This window comes from Sminthopsis crassicaudata, chromosome 2, assembly GCF_048593235.1.
Source record: "Sminthopsis crassicaudata isolate SCR6 chromosome 2, ASM4859323v1, whole genome shotgun sequence".
Taxonomy (NCBI): Eukaryota; Metazoa; Chordata; class Mammalia; order Dasyuromorphia; family Dasyuridae; genus Sminthopsis; species Sminthopsis crassicaudata.
In genome coordinates, this window is record NC_133618.1 from 120,088,363 (window position 1) to 120,106,045 (window position 17,683).

General features: G+C 33.2%; 1 protein-coding gene across 3 annotated transcripts in view; it reads left to right on the plus strand.

Annotated features, from left to right (window-relative positions):
* The window catches only part of APLF (aprataxin and PNKP like factor), a 57,207-nt gene that overhangs the window by 22,431 nt on the left and 17,093 nt on the right, over nucleotides 1-17,683 (plus strand). For all 3 annotated transcript variants that reach the window (XM_074287108.1, XM_074287111.1, XM_074287110.1), the window contains exon 8: nucleotides 3,987-4,112. In XM_074287108.1, coding sequence (XP_074143209.1) covers nucleotides 3,987-4,112 — 126 coding nt within the window. The remainder of the gene's footprint in view (nucleotides 1-3,986; nucleotides 4,113-17,683) is intronic.

A 17,683-nucleotide genomic window follows, 5' to 3' on the forward strand; every position in this document is an offset into this window, starting at 1 on the left:
TGAATCCCTTGACTTCTTTCTTAAAGTTTTTATTTCACTGTGCTTATTGTCTTTGATAACATATGCATCATTCCTCAGACTCCCTCCTCTTGTTTTCTTCTGTAAATGACCGTTTCTTTCTTTACCCTTAGTTTCCTTTCTGGATTATGCCCAGTGTCTTCTGTAATACCTAGATTTACAGTAGCTAGGTGTGGTTAGATCTCTTACTCTTGTTTCCATTTTTGGTTCAAAGTTCACATGATCAAAACAAAGGTCTAAGCAAATACTTTTTTTCAGCTCTTGGAAAGAGCATAAATAATTTGCCCATATTTGGCATCAGTAACAAATTTAGCACCCAAAACTTCTAGCTTATAAATAGTTGTAAAAGTACTTTTCAGTAAATGTAATATTCAAATATTCTTCCTGAAAAGTGGATACCACCAAATGTTTGCAAACTAAAATCTTATAAGCAGTCTTTTCAACAAATAGGAGAAGAAAAGGCAATTGTGTTGGGCAGCAGCATAAATGTTTAAGATGAGTGACTCTCCTGAGAGAATCCAGGGTTGATAGATAGTGAACAGTTCTACAAAATCCAATACTTTAACAAGTGATTATAAATCTTCTATCAGAGAAACTTGCTGCAAATATTCTTTCCTAGTTAATTGTCTTATAATTTTAATTGCACTGATTTTGATTATGCAAAAAACTTTTAAGTTTTATATAATTAAAATTATCCATTTTATCTTTTCTGATCTGTTTCTCATTTGTACATGAACACTTCCCTAGTATAGAGCTCAAAGGTTAATTTCTTCCTTGTTTTTCTTCTTTATAATGTCACTCTTTTTTGTTTAATTTGTGTATCCATTTGGAGCTTATCTTGCTGTACAGAGTGAGATATTGGTACAATCTGCTTTCCCCTGTTGCATGCTGACTGCTCAAGAAATTTTTCTCTGAAACATGTTAACTCTAGCTCCCTTTTCTCTATAAGTATTATTTTTGAATAAGCAGGACTATATATATGCTATATTATGATTTCTTAGAATTGAAAAAGTCTTTACAATTGAATTCAATTGTTCCTTCCATTTTTAACAAAGAAAGAAAATTTTAAAAACAAAACTTTTTTTTTTAATAACTAAAACTTTCTTCATTAGGAAATGAATGAGCTTATAAGTCATTTCCTTACACATGTACATTTAATTTCTTACAGCAGGGGTCAGTAATAGCACTAGCTATGAGAATAGGAATTAGGAGAGAGAAAAAAGATTCTTACAGTAAGCCTGGTAGTATGCTACTAGAATCATTTGTAAAAGAATATGTCCTTTATTCTCTTTTTTTTTTTTTTAAACAAGAGCCTTCAATAGCTCAAGAAAGTCTCTGATATCATGATGAAACACAAACTTTTATGAAGGCCTATTTTTATTCCTGGAGAGGAGGAGAAGGAAATATGCATTTGTATAACACCTAATATGTCATACTTTGTTAAATTTTCTTTACAAATATTATTGTATTTGGTTCTCAAAATAACCCTGTAAGGTAGATACCAATATTATCCCCATTTTATCATTGAGGTATCTAAGGCAAATAGAGGTTAAATAACTTGCCCAACATCACACAGGTGTCTGAGGGCAGATTTGAATTCAGATCTTTATGATTACAGGTCTTGTGCTCTATCCATTATCTCACCAGCTGCCTCTACCAAGTCAGACTACTCTTACTGCCTTGACTAGCATTTCCCCTCATGCACCTTGAGAGGGATATTGACCTAAATAGCCATGGAAATAGTGCTTGAAGCCACCATCTTGGAGGGCAGTTTCTGTGGAAATGCATTCTAGCAATTGCTCCTGCAAGTACTGCAGCTATAGCTACTGAAAACCCAGAAAAGAAAATTCTTGTCATCCAAGTCTTCTTGGAACTCTCTTATGATTCATCCAATGAAACTGATAGGATTTTATCACTGGAGATGTCGTTAAAGAAATGTCAAAAAAGACATTAAAGAAATGTCATCTGCTTAGTTGCTATATCTTGAGGATCATGGGACCTTTCCATGTGACTTATACTTTAAACCTGTTTTACCTTCTCATAAGGTGAGCTCCATGAGAATAGGGCTTGCCATACTTTTTCTATTTGTATTCCCAGAGCTGAGCACAGTGGTAATAAATAGTAAACATTTAATAAATGTTTTTTATTTATCACCTGTATCTACTTTATATGAATTTCACAGTTATCACATTCTTATTAAAATGCATTATATTCTGATGAGGAAAAAGTAGCTAGTTTCAGGCATAAATATATTCTATGAAATATATCACATGAGATAATATTTTTAAAAGTTTGGCTCAGTTTAGCATGTAGTAGATGATATGTAAATTCTTATTCCCTTCTTCTATGCATAATATACCCTCTTTTCACATAATACTTCAAGTTCAGAGATTAAACTTTTTTGAGATTTACATCTTAAATTTTTTCTGAATAACTCATACATGTAGAAATACATTCATTTTGTGTTTTATATATATATGTATATATATATATATATGTTAAACTTTTTTTAGAACAGAATCATTCAATCAAGATAGAAGCTAATACCCTCTATTTTCCCATCTTGACCTTTAACTTTCATATTTAACTCCAAGTAGATAATTATTATCCAACTATTCTATTTCTGAACTCTCATTTTTAAGAACATAAAATTCTATTTTATTCTCAAAGTATTGTATATCTATTGTTGTCATAAATCCACATATTTAAAAAACTGAAACTAACAAAAAAATTTCCTTTTTATAGCAGGAACAATGCATTCTACCTTCCTTTTTACCTTTTAAATACTGTATTCGATTTTTCTGAACAACATAATAGGTATTATCAACAAATAAAACATATCAGCTATTTAAAAATGTTATAATATTCTCTTGCCTGCTGAAATTTTAACCACAGTTATTTATAGTCTTGAATTAATACCAGAATATTTTTGGCTTTTATATTTTTGTATTGATACTGTATTGGATAGACTTTTTTCTTTCAGTGGTTATTTAAAAACTGTCTATAAAGATTGTCATGCAATAAGTTTGCCATTTGTATACTTAATGCCTGATTTTAAGTGGAATTCAATTTTAAAGAAAGAGTGAAAATGTAAATTTTGTCTCTTTGTTTTGAACTGGCTTACTTTCTATTAAACACTGATCAAGCCAAAGTAGCTTAGTTTTTCATTGTATTGTTTCTTATTGTCATAGATGACTTTCATTTTTAATTAAATTAAATTATTAAATTACTATCAGCTGTCAGGCATTGGAAATGAAAATGTAAAATTGACAAAGTCTCTGCCCTAAAGGAGGTTATGTGGGGGTAAAAACTTGGTGAGAAGATAGAACACAGTATTAGTTCCAGCTTATAGTATTAAAGCTGTTTAAGCTTAAAATTGCAGTAAGATTTGGGAGATCTTGTTTTTAACATTACACAAACAAAAAAAGATTTGTGTAGTAAAACTTTGAAATTAGTTGTGATTTCAATAATACAAATCATAATTCTATGCAGATACTGATTTAGCTTCATAAATTGCTACTTAGCTAGACTGGCTCCCTCATGACAATCAATCACTGATGTTTAAACTTAAAATGTTCTGTATTTGCTCTGTTGATATAGTTAAGTGTCAACCTCCATGTCATAATATGGAGTAGGATTTTAATGAAAATCCCTTAGTAGTACTTTATAACTTTAGAAATTTTAAGTACATTTGAAACTTTTAGCTTTGTAAGGCTATTTGTCTAATAAGGAATGTAAATAAATTTGTAAAAAAGAAAAACTATCAATAAAAAGTAGATTGATGTTCTTAACTTCCTGAATGTGATGATCCATAACATTCTGCTCTGAGTGGCATAAAATAGAACCTTCTTTTAAAAATTAGTTTAAAAATTAGCCTATGAGGTTGGGTTTTCCAACCTTATAATTTGAATGAAAATGTTTCAGTTCTGCTAGTTCCGTTTCTTACTATGTATTTATTGAATTAATAGGAAGAACCCTGTCCATTTTCAACAGTTCAGCCACCCTGGTGATAGGGATTATGGAGATGCCCAAATTATGAATCAAAATGAGGATGACAACAGACCTGAATGCCCATATGGAGCTTCTTGTTACAGGTATGCAAATCTATAAATACCTGACAGCAAACTTCATTTCTGCAAGGATATTTACAAACTAGCAGAGCATGTTTATGCATAAATTCTGCCCCCCCCCCCACCATATTTTTTGGCTATCCTCATGGTTTGTTTGTTTTTGTCAAATTATTTTCAGTCATGCCTGACTATTCTTTATCCCATTTGTGGTTTTCTTGGCAAAGATGGAGTGGTGTGACATTTCCTTTTCCAAGTCATTTTACAAATGAGGAAATTGAAGCAAACAGTCTTAAGTGACTTGAATAAGATCACATAGCTAGCTGTCCTCCATTGTGCCACCTAGGTCATATTATGGTGATCACATTAAAATTTTTGAAAAAGGATAACACATTAAATGTTTTTGAATAATGGTATACAATTTCTCTGGACAATTTTGTCATTCTTTTGCTGAATTATTTATGTAGACATATGTATTGATGTCTTTTAGCTAAAATATATTTATTGCCTTTAGGCTTCTCAGGAAAGGGTATTTAATCCCTATCCATAAAGATCTTTCTTTTTCTTTTCTTTCTTTTTTTTTTTTTAGTGAGCTAATTTTTTTTATTAAAGCTTTTTATTTTCAAAACATATGCATAGATAAATTTTCAGTATTGACTTTTACAAAACTTTGTGTTCTTAAATTTTTACCCCTTTTCCTCAGCTCCTCCCCTACATGGCAGTAATCCAATATGTGTTAAACATGTTAAAAATATGTTAAATTTAATATATGTATACATATTTATACAGTTATCCTGTTGCCCAAGAAAAATCAGATCAAAAAGAAAAAAATGAGAAAGAAAACAAAATGCAAGCAAACAACAAAAAGAGTGAAAATGCCATATTATGATCCACATTTAGTTCCCACAGTCCTCTGGTATAGATGGCTCTCTTCATCACAGGATCATTGGAAGTTGTTAGGTTCTTACTAGATGATAAGTTGGTACTTGGCAATTCTCTAGCTTAGAATTCACACCTTTATATTCACATCTTTAAAAGGAGTTTACACGTTTAGTCTTCTGAAAGGAGTTTACACCTTTGGAATACCCACAAGCTCATTCTCTGAGAGGATAAAAAGAGGCAATATTGAGTCTGAACAACAGTTTAGATTGGGAGAAGAAAAAGACTTCCCGGAAGAATTTCAGGGAAGCGCGAGAAGATTCAGAGCCAGGCTTCAGGAAGAAGAGGATTCAGGCTTCAGGAAGAAGAGGATTCAAGATTCTACCTTCGCTCTGGCTGGAGGCTCCAGAAGCCTCCCAAGAAACCTGCTTTTAGAGGAAAAGATTTTACAGAAAAGAAACCTCCTCCCAGAGAAGGCTTATAATTGAGAGATTTCAGGACATTACATTTTGGCGTCTACAATGTGGGGCAAAGACTTTTGCTTATCCTGACTAGGACTGATTCTAAGCCCTTTAGAGGAGCTAGCCTGGACCTTGACATTTTGGCACCCAAACAGGGACTGACAAGATCCTGATTCCAGTGGAAAAGTCTCTCTGACCCAGAAATAAATGTGAGTAACAAGTAAACTTTGTTAAAGAGCTAAAGTCAAATTTCAGTGAAATGGGGCAAATTTTTAGAAAACAGCCTTCTGTTTCTGTTCAAGGAAAATGTTGAGAGCATTGTCAAGATTATGAAAAGCCAAGGATTGATTATAATTTTGGAGGAGATCACTGAACTTTTAAAAACTGTGCAGGTCATATGTCTTTGTTTTTCTCTGGAAAAAGAATTGGATCTAGATGAATGGGAATTAGTAGGAGAGCAACTAGGTGAACACTTCAATTCCAACCCAAACTCAATTTCCAAAGATACACTTCAAACTTACAATATAATTCAACTGGCTTTAGGAAATTATATAAGTTATAGAATAAGGAAAAAGAAGAAGGAGCAAAATGGGGAGGTGTCAGCTAAATTAGGTAAAAAGTATGAATCACATAAAATGAAGTTAAGTACAATTCTGAGCAACAAGAGCATTTCCCATCTCCTCCCTCAGGGGTGGAGGAAGAAGGAAGAGGGGAAGAGGCAGAAACACAAACAGAATAGCCTATGAAGCAGCCTATGACAAGATTAGAAAAAGCATTGGTTAAAGCTAAGAGAGAAGGACAGGATGTAAGTGATTTTATACATGCATATCCTGTGATTGAAGAGATTGACTCTTTAGGTCAAAAAAGGAGAAGATATACACCTTTAGATTTGAATAAAATCAAAGATTTGAAAAAAGATTCCCTTTATGGGGCTACATAAGCTAATGTTAAAATGTTACTAGATGGTTTGTCTTATGAAGTCCTAACCCCAAATGATTGGAAATCCATAGCAAGGACAAAACTTATTGTGGCTTGTGGAGTTTCATGAATTATGTAAGATCCATGTCAGATGCAATTTGGAAACAGGAGTTAACACACAATTCACTTTTGAGCAATTAGCTGGTGAAGGTCAGTATGGAGAGAATTCAGAACAGATTAATTATACCATGACAGTGTATGAGCAAATTTCTAAGGCTGCAATAAAAGTTTGGGGTTCCCTCCCTGGACAGAAAGATCGAGGGGAGGCTTTCACTAAAATAGAGCAAGGTCCCAATGAACCTTTTGCAGATTTTGTGGGACGTCTGCAAACTGCTGTCAAAAAGAACTATTGGAGAAAATGTAGCTACAGAAATAATGACCAGACATCTGGCTATGGAGAATGCCAATGAGGTTTGCAAGAGAATTATATGGGGACTAGACAAAGATGCTTCTTTAGAGGAGATCATAAGATGCTGTGCTACAGTGCAAACAAATACTTTTTACACAGGGTCCCTCCTGGCAAATGACTTGTAGAGAAATGATGTTTTCAGTATGGAGAAGTTGTACATCTAAGAGCTCAATGTAGTTATGGAGATAGAGTGAGAACACAGGGTGAGAGAAGACCTAAAACTTCATTTCCAAAATGTCACAAAGGCTTCCACTGGGCCTCAGAATGCAGATTGACTCAGGGAAATGAGAAGTGGAGCCCAGCTCCAAGATACCAATCAAAAGATAAGTGGGGCATGATGGCAACTGAGGTTACACCCAAAGAGTCTTTAGAAGAATTGGACTCTAATGTGATCTACCAGCTGAAAAGCAATCACATGGCAGAAAGAGATTACTTGATCAGTCAGCCAAAAAGCAATCAGATTGCAGAAATGGATTATACCTGGGGAGAATACAGGCCTTTTAAACCAACAGGGCAGTGTCCAGTGCAAACAGCTCCATTGTAATTGCCAGATAATGAGAAGAGATTTAAAAAGTGGTAAATAGGAGGAAATTAGATAGGTTAACTGCCTGGGAGAGAAGGTTTGCTTGTATTTTAATAGACAGAAGGAAACAGATGGAGAAGGAAACAGATGGATGGCAACAAGCACCTGGAGAGAGACAGAAAGAAAAACTTCAAAACAAAGGAGAAGATCTAAGAAACATCTGACACTGAAAGAGCATGGCTGATAAGGAGACTATTAAAGAACTTTAAAACCAGCAGGAATCATTGGATTTCCTAATACAAGATGAAGACTAAGGGACTTTAAAACTTGCAGGAATTATTGGATTTCTGGCACGTGAACTAATGGACAATGTCCATAAGTCATATATACATGTCCATAAGTCATGTATAAATTCTCAATTTATGATTATTTGATCATGTTATTTGTTATATCACTTTCTAGCATGTGTTATGTTACTATGTGTTCATGTAATTTATGTAATTGTGTATAATACCTTCCATATTGATGGATTTATGTTTCAAAGGTCATGACCACCCTATGTGGTTCTAAATCAAAAGAAAGGGGGAGATGTTAGGTTCTTACTAGATGGTAAGTTGGTACTTGGCAATTCTCTAGCTCAGAATTCATACCTTTAGTTCACATCTTTAAAAGGAGTTTACACCTTTAGTCTTCTGAAAGGAGTTTACACCTTTGGAATACCCACAAGCCCATTCTCTGGGAGGATAAAAAGAGGCAACATTGAGTCTGAACAACAGTCTAAATTGGGAGAAGAATAAGACTTCATGGAAGAACTTCAGGGAAGCACAAGGAGATTCAGAGCCAGGATTCAGGAAGAAGAGGATTCAAGATTATACCTTCGCTCTGGCTGGAGGCTCCAGAAGCCTCCCAAAAAACCTGCTTTTAGAGGAAAAGATTTTACAGAAAAGAAACCTCCTCCCAGAGAAGAATTATAATTGAGAGATGACAGGACATTATAGGAAGTAACCTGAATCATTTCATTGTTGAAAAGAGCCACATCCATCAGAATTGATCTTTGTATAATTTTGTTGCTGTGTATCTCCTCACTCTTTTACTCAGCATCAGTTCATGTAAGTTTCTCCAGCTCTCTCTGAAATCACCCTGCTGATTGTTTCTTATAGAAAAATTATATTCCATAACCTTATTTTTATAACTTATTCAGCTATTTTCCAACTGATGGGCATCCACTCAGTTTTCAGTTTCTTGCTACTACAAAAAGGACATCCATAAGCATTTTTGGACATGTGGATCCTTTTTCCTCCTTTATTATCTCTTTGGTATATAAGCCCAGTAGAGACACTGCTGTATCAAGGGGTATGCACAGTTTGATGACAAAGGATATGCACAGATCCAGCAGAATGGTTGGATCAGTTCATAATCCCAACAATGTATTAGTGTCCCAGTTTTCCTACATCCCCTCCAAAATTTGTCATTATCTTTTCCTGTCATCTTAGCCAATCTAAGAGGTGTGTAGTGGTATCTCAGAGTTGTCTTAATTTGCATTTCTCTGATCAATAGTGATTTAGAGCACCTTTTCATATGACTAGAAATTGTTTCAATTTCTTCATCTGAAAATTGTTCATATTCTTTGAGCATTTATCAGTTGGAGAATGGCTTGAATTCTTTTAAATTTGAATCAATTCTCTGTACATTTTAGATCAGAAGCCTTGAATGTAAAAATGTTTCCCAGTTTATTGCTTCCCTTCTAATCTTATCTACATTGGTTTTGTTTGTATAAAACCTTTTTAACTTAATATAATCCCCAAATTATGTATTTTGTGTTCAATAATGTACTCCAGTTCTTTGCTACAAATTCCTTCATTCTTCACAGATCTGAGAGGTAAAATATCCTTTGTTTTTCCAATTTGATGTACTATCACTCTTTATGTCTAAATCATGAACCCATTTCCATCTTATCTTGATATATGGTGTTAGGTTTAGGTCAATGCCTAGTTTCTGTCATACTAGTTGTTGTGACCATGTTAGTACCCTGGATATCTTAGAATCAGACCAAGTCAGAATAAGCAAAAGTCTTTATTCTTAGTCTTTTAGGGTCACCTTTAGGGATTAGATATAGGAATCTCCACACCTCCTTTCTCCCTCTCCACTGCCAAAGAAAGATCCTGCTTGCCCTACTCCACCCTCTGATCTCTCTTCTCCTTCTTTGTCCACACTCACAGATCAAGCTAGCACAGAATAGTTGGGGAGGATCATTCTCTAAGCAAGTGTTAATAGAGAATTGTCCAAATGGTAATTAGCCTTAGTACTAGGTTATCTCTGTTAAATGCATCTGCTCTGTTCTAGCCCTTTTCACTATTTTCCCAGCAGTTTTTTCAAATAATTAGTTCTTATCCCAAAACTGGGTTTTTTGAGTGTGTCAAACACTAGGTTACTATAATCATTGACAATTTGAATCTAAACTATTCCACTGATCAATTACTTTATTTCTTAGTCAGAACCAAATGGTTTTGATGACTGTCTGACACAACTAGGCCACCTTAATTGCATTTTTTTCATTAATTCCCTTGAAATTCTTGATCTTTTGTTTTTCCAGATAAACTTTGTTATTATTTTTTCTAGATTTATAAACGAATTTCTTGGGAATTTGATTGGTATGTCACTGAGTAAGTAGATTAATTTAGATAGTATTGTCATTTTTATTATATTCACTTGACATATTTTTCCAGTTGATTAGATCTGACTTTATTTGTGTGGAAAATATTTTGTAGTTGTGTTCATATAGTTCCCAACTTTGCCTTGCAGATAGACTCCCAAATATTTTATATTATTGACAGTTATTTATAAATGGAATTTCTCTTTGTATTTCTTGCTGTTGGATTTTGTTGGTAATATATAAAAATGGTGATGATTTATATGGATTTATTTATTTGCTAAAGTTGTGAATTGTTTCTAGTAGTTTTTTAGTTGATTCTCTAGAGTTCTCTAAGTAGACCATCATATCATCTGCAAAGTGATAATTTGGTTTCCTCCTTACCTACTCTTAATTCCTTTAATCTCTCTTTTTTCTCTTATTGCCAAAGCTAAGTTCTAATACAATATTGAATATTAATGATTATTGTGGGCAACCTTGTTTCACCCCTGATCTTATTGAGAATGATTCTAGTTTGTTCCCATTACATAAGATGCTTGCTGATGGTTTTAAATAAATGCTACTAATCATTTTAAGGAAAAGTCCATTTATTCCTATACACTCTAGTGTTTTTAATAGGAATGGATACTGGATTTTATCAAATACTTTTTCTTCAGTTAGTAATGTAATCATATGATTTTTGTTAGTTTGGTTATTAATATAGTTATACTAATAATTTTCCTAATGTTGAATTAGCCCTGCATTCTTAGTATAAATCCTACTTGGTCATGATATATTATCCTGAGGATGACTTTCTATAATCTTTTTGTTAATATTTTATTTTAAAATTTTTGCATCAATATTCATTAGGGAAATTGGTCTGTAATTTTCTTTCTCTGTTTTCACCCTACCTGGTTTAGGTATCAGCACCATATTTGTGTCATAAAAGGAATTTGGTAGAACTTATTTCCCTATTTTTTCATAGTTTGCATCATATTGGAATTAATTGTTCTTTAAATGTTTGGTTGAATTCACATGTAAATCCATCTGGCTCTGGAGATTTTTTCTTAGGGAGTTGTTCTATTTCTTTTTCTAAAATAGGACTATTTAAGTAATTTATTTTGTCTTCTGTTAATCTTTGCAATCTATGTTTTTGTAGATATTTCTCCATTTCATGTAGATTGTCAAATTTATTGATATATAGTTAGGCAAAATAACTCCTAATTATTGCTTTAATTTTCTCTTCATGGTGGAAAGTTCTCCCTTTTCATTTTTGAGACTAAAAATTTGGTTTTCTTCTTTCTTTTTTCTAATCAAAGTAACTAAAGTTTTATCTATTTTTTTTAAAGCAACTCTTAGTTTTATTTATTTTATTTTATTTATTCAATTTTTTCTTTCTTTCAATTTTATTAAAGCTTGCCTTTTATTTTCAGAATTTCATATTTGGTATTTAATTGAGGGTTTTTAATTTGTTCTCTTTTTTAGCTTTTTTATTAACAAGCCCAATTCATTGATCTTCTTTTTCTCTAGTTTATGCAAGTAATCACCTAGAGATATAAAATATAAAATAACTTTGGCAACATAGCACAAATTTTGCTATGTTCTTTCATTATTATCATTCTCTTAGATGAAATTACTGATTGTGCCTATGATTTGTTGTTTCACCTACTCATTCTTAAGGATTAGATTATTTAGTTTCCAATTAATTTTTGGTCTGTTTTCCCCTTACCTTTTATTGCATGTAATTTTTATTGCATCATGATCTGAAAAAATGCATTTACTATTTCTGTCTTTTTACATTTGATTTTGAGGTTTTTATGCCCTAATATATGGTCAATTTTTGTATAGGTTCTATGTACTGAAAAGAAAAAAGTATATTCTTTTCTGTCTCCATTCAATTTTCTCCAAAGGTCTATCATCCCTAACTTTTCTAGGATTCTATTTATCTTCTCAACTTCTTTCTTATTTATTTTGTGGTTTGATTTATCTGCTTCTATTTAATAAGGACTTATATGCTTTTTCTGTTTCAACATATCTATTTTTTAAGGAGCTCTCCCATTAATATAGTTTTGCTGTCTAATTCTTCTTACATATTTCTTAACTTCTCTAGGAATTTGGATGCTATATCACTTGGTGCATATATATCTAATATTACTACCTTTTCTGTGGTACCTTTAAGTAGGATGTAGTTTCCTTCCTTATCTCTTTTAATTAAATCTATTTTTGCTTTTGCTTGATCTGAGATCAGGATTGCTACCCCTGCTTTTTTTTACTTCAGCTGAAGCATAATAGATTCTGCTTTAGCCTTTTACCTTTACTCTAAATGTTTCACTGTGCTTTAAATGTGTTCCTTGTAAATAGCAAATTGTAGGATTCTAGCTTTTTAGTACAGTTTGCTATCTGCTTCTGCTTTATGGGAGATTTCATCCCATTCATAGTTAAAATTACTAACTCTATTTCCTTGTTTTCCTCCAGTTATACTTTTCCCTTTCCCTTCTCCCCAGTATTTTGCTTCTGATCACCACTACCTTCCTCAAATAGCCCTCCCCTTTTATAGCCCCTCCCTTTTTCTTATAACTCTCCCCTTCTACTTTTGTTCTCTCTTCTATTAGCCTCTCTCTTTCCTTTTCCCTTTCCCCTCCTATTCTCTGTAGAGTAAGACAAGCTTGTCTATGAAGCTAAATATATCTGATATTTTCTCTTTAAGCCAAATCTGATGAGAGTAAAATTCATACCACATTCATCCCCCTCCTTTCTTTCCCTCAATTGTAATAGATCTTTTTGCCTCTTCATGAGATGTAAATTACCCCATTTTAACTCCATTTCCTCTTCTTATAGTAGAATCACCTTTCCTCCTCTTTTTCTTTTTTATATCATCACAATAAAATCAAATTATACCTGTACTCTCTAAGTATACCCATAACAGAGATATAGATCTCAGGAGTTAAATATATCATCTTCCCATATAGGGATATAAATTTTTTAATTTTTTAAAATAAAGTAATTCTCTTCCTTTCCTTTTTACCTTTTTATGTTTCTCTTCAGTTCTGTGTTTGAAGATCATATTTTCTATTCAGCTTTGGTCTTTTCATCAGAAATAAATGAAATTTACGTGTTTCATTGAATGGCCATCTTTTCCCCTGAAAGATAATGTTCAATTTTGCTATTGATTCTTGGCTTCAATCTAAGTTTCTTTGCCTTTTGGAATATCATATGCCATGTCCTTCAGTTCTTTAAAATTGCTACATCCTGGGTAATCATGATTGTGGCTCCTTGATATTTGAATCATTTCCTTCTGGCTGCTTGCTTTCCTTGATTTGATAATTCTGAAAGTTAGCTATGATTTCATTGGGAGTTTTCATTTTGGGGTCTCTTTCAGAAGATGATTGATGAATTATTTCAATGGTTACTTTACCCTCTGGTTCTAGGACATCAGGGCAATTTTCCTTGATGATTTCCTGGAAGATGATTTCTAGGCTCTGTTTTTCATCATGGTTTTCAGGACAATCTAATAATTATTAGATTGTTTCTTCTAGATCCTTTTTAGGTCTGTTGTTTTTCTAGAGATGTGTTTTACATTTTCTTCTATTTTTTTTCTTTTTTTTTTTTGAGTTTTGTTTGACAATTCTTGCAGTCTTATTGAGTCATTCACTTCTATTTGTTTAGTTTTAATTTTTAGTGAATTATTTTCTTAAGTTACTTTTTATCTCCTTTGATTTGGCCAATTGAACTTTTAAATGAAGTGTTTTGTTCATTGCATTTTTTCCCCATTTCACATATTCTGTTTTTTAACAAATTGATTTCTTTTTCACATCTATTTTATAAGGATTTATATGCTTTTTGTATTTCATCAAATTTATTTTTAAGGCATTTTCTTCAAATAATTTGTTTTTCCTTTTCCATACTCTCTTACATAATTCTCATTTCCTTTCTTCGTTTTTCTTTTAACTCTCTTTTAAGATCCTTTTTGAATTTTTCTAAGAAAATCTTGTGAAATCGGGACTAACTCATATTACCCTTTGAAGCTTCATCTGGAGATGATTTTCCTTTAGGATCCTTTAAGATCCAGGGTTTGAGGTCTGTTCTTTTCTTTCTCCATAAAAGCTTTCTATGGTCAGAGTTCTTTTTGCCTTTTTGCTCTTTTTTTTTTTCATTTTTTTTATTTTAAGGATAAGGCAAAGTGCTGACATCAGCTTTAGGTTGCCCTGTGGCCCGTGCTGCTGACTGACTTCCACTTAGGTGTGACCAGGTCTGGCATTTTTCTGGAGTTAAGAAGCTCACTATTTGCCTTTTGTTTTTGCTTTGAATGTCTCACAGTTAATCTGATGATCCACTAGCTTGTAACCAGAACAGAATAGTCTAAGACCTTCCCAGTAGATGTCCTGTATCTAGTACAGGATAGATACTGTACTATTCTGCAGTAGATTGAGATGTATTGGACATCTCAATGCAAGCCTGGTTCCCTGCCCTGGCTTTCTATGTTGCATCTGTTCTCGGCTACCTCTACTCTGCCCAATTGAAACAAAACTTTTCTGAAGTTCTTCCAAAGTATCTTCTTCTGGAAGTTTGTTACACTCTAAACATTTGTGGGTTCTGTCACTCCAAAACCAGTTCAGAGGCTTGATCTGATGTTGATCTGAGGGATGCTAGGAAGAGCTCAGATAAAGACAGAGCTGCTCTCTGACATCTTAGCCCCTCAAGATCTTACAAAATAATGATCATAGGATAATAGATTTGGAATTGGAAGGAACCTTGAAAGTCATCTTATTTAATTCCCTCATTTTACAGAGAAGATAATTGACTTCTAAGAGAGTGAGGGTCTTGCCCAAAGTACCAGACCATAAATAGGGGTATTAGCATCTGAATTCATATCCTTTGATTCTAACTTCAGCCCCAGTTCCTGCTGTGATGCCTACGGAACCTTGGGTAACAAATATGATGTAGATTCATTAAGGGGATAACCTCTTGATGTGCTTGTTAATCCTAACATTGTAATTTTCAACAGAGTAAGAGTAATAAGAGTAATATTTAAATATTTGGGAAAAAATAATGTCTGCTCTTTCTAGAATGTGCCTCTTTTACTTGACTGGTTATAATGTATCTTTAATCTATTTTTAGATTAAACTATGATCTAAATTTATATTTTGACCCTTATAAGCTTAATAGTGGGCAGGTAGGTGTCATTGTGCTTAGAGTACTAGGCGAGGAGTTAAGAAAACTCATCTTCCTGAGTTCCAATCCAGCCTCAGACACTTAGTAGCTGTGTGACACTGGGCAAGTCCCTTAAACCTACTTCCCTCAAGTTTTCTTCTCTAATGGCAAGTCACTCCAGTATTTTTGCCAAGAAAACTCCAAATAAAGATATGACTGAAACAACTGATCAATGAAATTTAACATTACCTAAAGCAGTATTGGCCATTTTTCCATCAGTTTGAATTTTCTGTGCCTGTAATTCTTTTACTAAACCTTTAAATTGATTTTAATTGCTTTAAATTGATTTTTTTTCCACTTGTAAAATATTTTTGAAGTGCAGAACTTTTTTTTTTGTAATGCAGAAGCCTTGTAAGATATGTATGATAGTTTACATAGAAACTTTAATTTTTAAAAGGAATCTCTTTGTCAGATTAATACTGATATCTCAGTATTTGGAGAACAGATTCCAGACTTAGGTTTCCAATTAGAGACAAACATTTTTGTAGATTCTTTAACACACTAGTAAAATAGAGTTACTGATATGATAGTATAATATTAATTTATTAATTGGTGATCAACTTTTTCCCTTTTATTTCTGTTAAAACTCAACTTTAGAAAAGGTCAGTCAGCCTCTGAAGGGCATAACCAAGGACATGGTTGATTGATGAAATTTACTTCTAGCCCTCATACACATATGGTTGGTAGAATCCCATCAACTAGGAGACCTAATTCATTCTTTCTTTTTTGCTGAGGCAATTGGGTTTAAGTGACTTGCCTAAAGTCACAGCTAGGAAGTGTTAAGTGTCTGAGGTCAGATTTGAACTCAGGTCCTCCTGACATCAGGTACACCAGCTAGCTGCCCTGGGAGACCTAATTTCTATTTAGAGTATAAGCAGAATCAGTCTGGGTAAGCCTTTGCTTAAAGTAGGAACTTCTTAAGCTTAACCCTTCCATTAGAGTTGAAGGTAGCTCAACTCATGAAGAAGAAAACTTGCTAGAGTAATCTTGCCCATATGCCTTGCAATGGCCTTTAATGGTAGAGCCATGTTCTCAGTAGGAAAAGCCTATCCCCTCACTAAATGTCCACCAATAAGGGTTAATTTTTATTGTAAGGAGAGTCCCTTTTCAGAGTTTACTTTGGTGTTTTTGGTTACATATAGAAATCACTGAGAAAGAGAAACAGTTTTACCAACCTAATCCATCAACCAAAACTTCATTTTTTTTTTTTTCTTAAAAGTTCAAGCAGCTATCACAGAGCAAATGTAGGGATTTTTTTCCCCCATTCTTAATCATCTGGTTTTTTACACTTTCTGGTGGCAGAATTGGGTTGTTTGGCTTTCATACCAACTTTTCCCAAGTCATTCCTTTGCATGAGATGCTCCTCCAAATGAGATGGCCTCCAAGGCAGTGCCCAAATAAGTTTTCTTGTGTTGTTTATCATTCCACTTTTGATCTTTTTTTATGGCTGTGCAAAGACTATGGCACTTTTCCATGTTGTTGCTGTCTAGGCCTGAAAAAAAGAAAAGTGAAATGGATATTTTGGGAAGAAATCTACATCTTTGTTTTAAAAAATATTTCATAAATATCCTACTTATGTAAAAGATTATAGGTAGATATAATCCCTAAAAGAGAAGGATGAGTAAATGAGTAAAGGATTCCGAGAATATTAGCTCCAAGGTGATTTGGGATCTTTCCTTCCCCCTCTTTTCTCCAGCTTTATAATTTGTATAACTCATTAAACCATAATAATTCATCTTTCTTGCGTAAAATAAGAGCAATATATTGAAAGCCTCTAAGAATAATCATTAAAACTTGCTATCATGTTAGTCATAACTTAATTCTTTGTATAACATTAATGTGTCCATATAGTACTTAAACACAGTTCCTCTAAACTAGTTCAATCTTTAGGAAATCACATATGATAGTGAAAAACAATTTGCTGTACAGCTCTAGGGTTACCCAGTCTTTCTGCTTGGTGCAGATGGAATCCTTAGATTTAGCTACTTTTATTTCTACTATTTGACCATAGATGGCATGACATTTTTGTTTTTAACTTTCTAGCCTTAGTGGTGGTTAAGTTTTTAACAAAATTAGGGAGGCTCGCTTTTAAACAAAACAAAGTATAAATAATGGCCTTTGGGTTATTAAGTTGCGTGTTTGCAAAACTGCAACAATGTGTAAACATGTTGGACTATTTTGCCTTCTTACTGGTGGTTAGTAAGTGAAAAAAAATTATTTTTCCTTCCTCTATTTTTTAGTGTAGCTCTCCTAGTTTTTGTTTGTATGAGTGAGTCATCTACTTTTATCTTGATTAGATGATCATACTAGGGAGTTCACTGTAATTGTTAGCCACATATAAGCTCTAAAAATTTGTCAAAAATTATAAAATCCAAAAGTAGGTTATCTGTGTATCTAATTATATCAACTATCTCTGTGTTATGGGACTGCTTTTGTTAAATCTCTTAATAATCCCCTCTTTTCTTCAAGTGTTCTTATCTACCATCATCTCACTGTCTACCTTGGTTA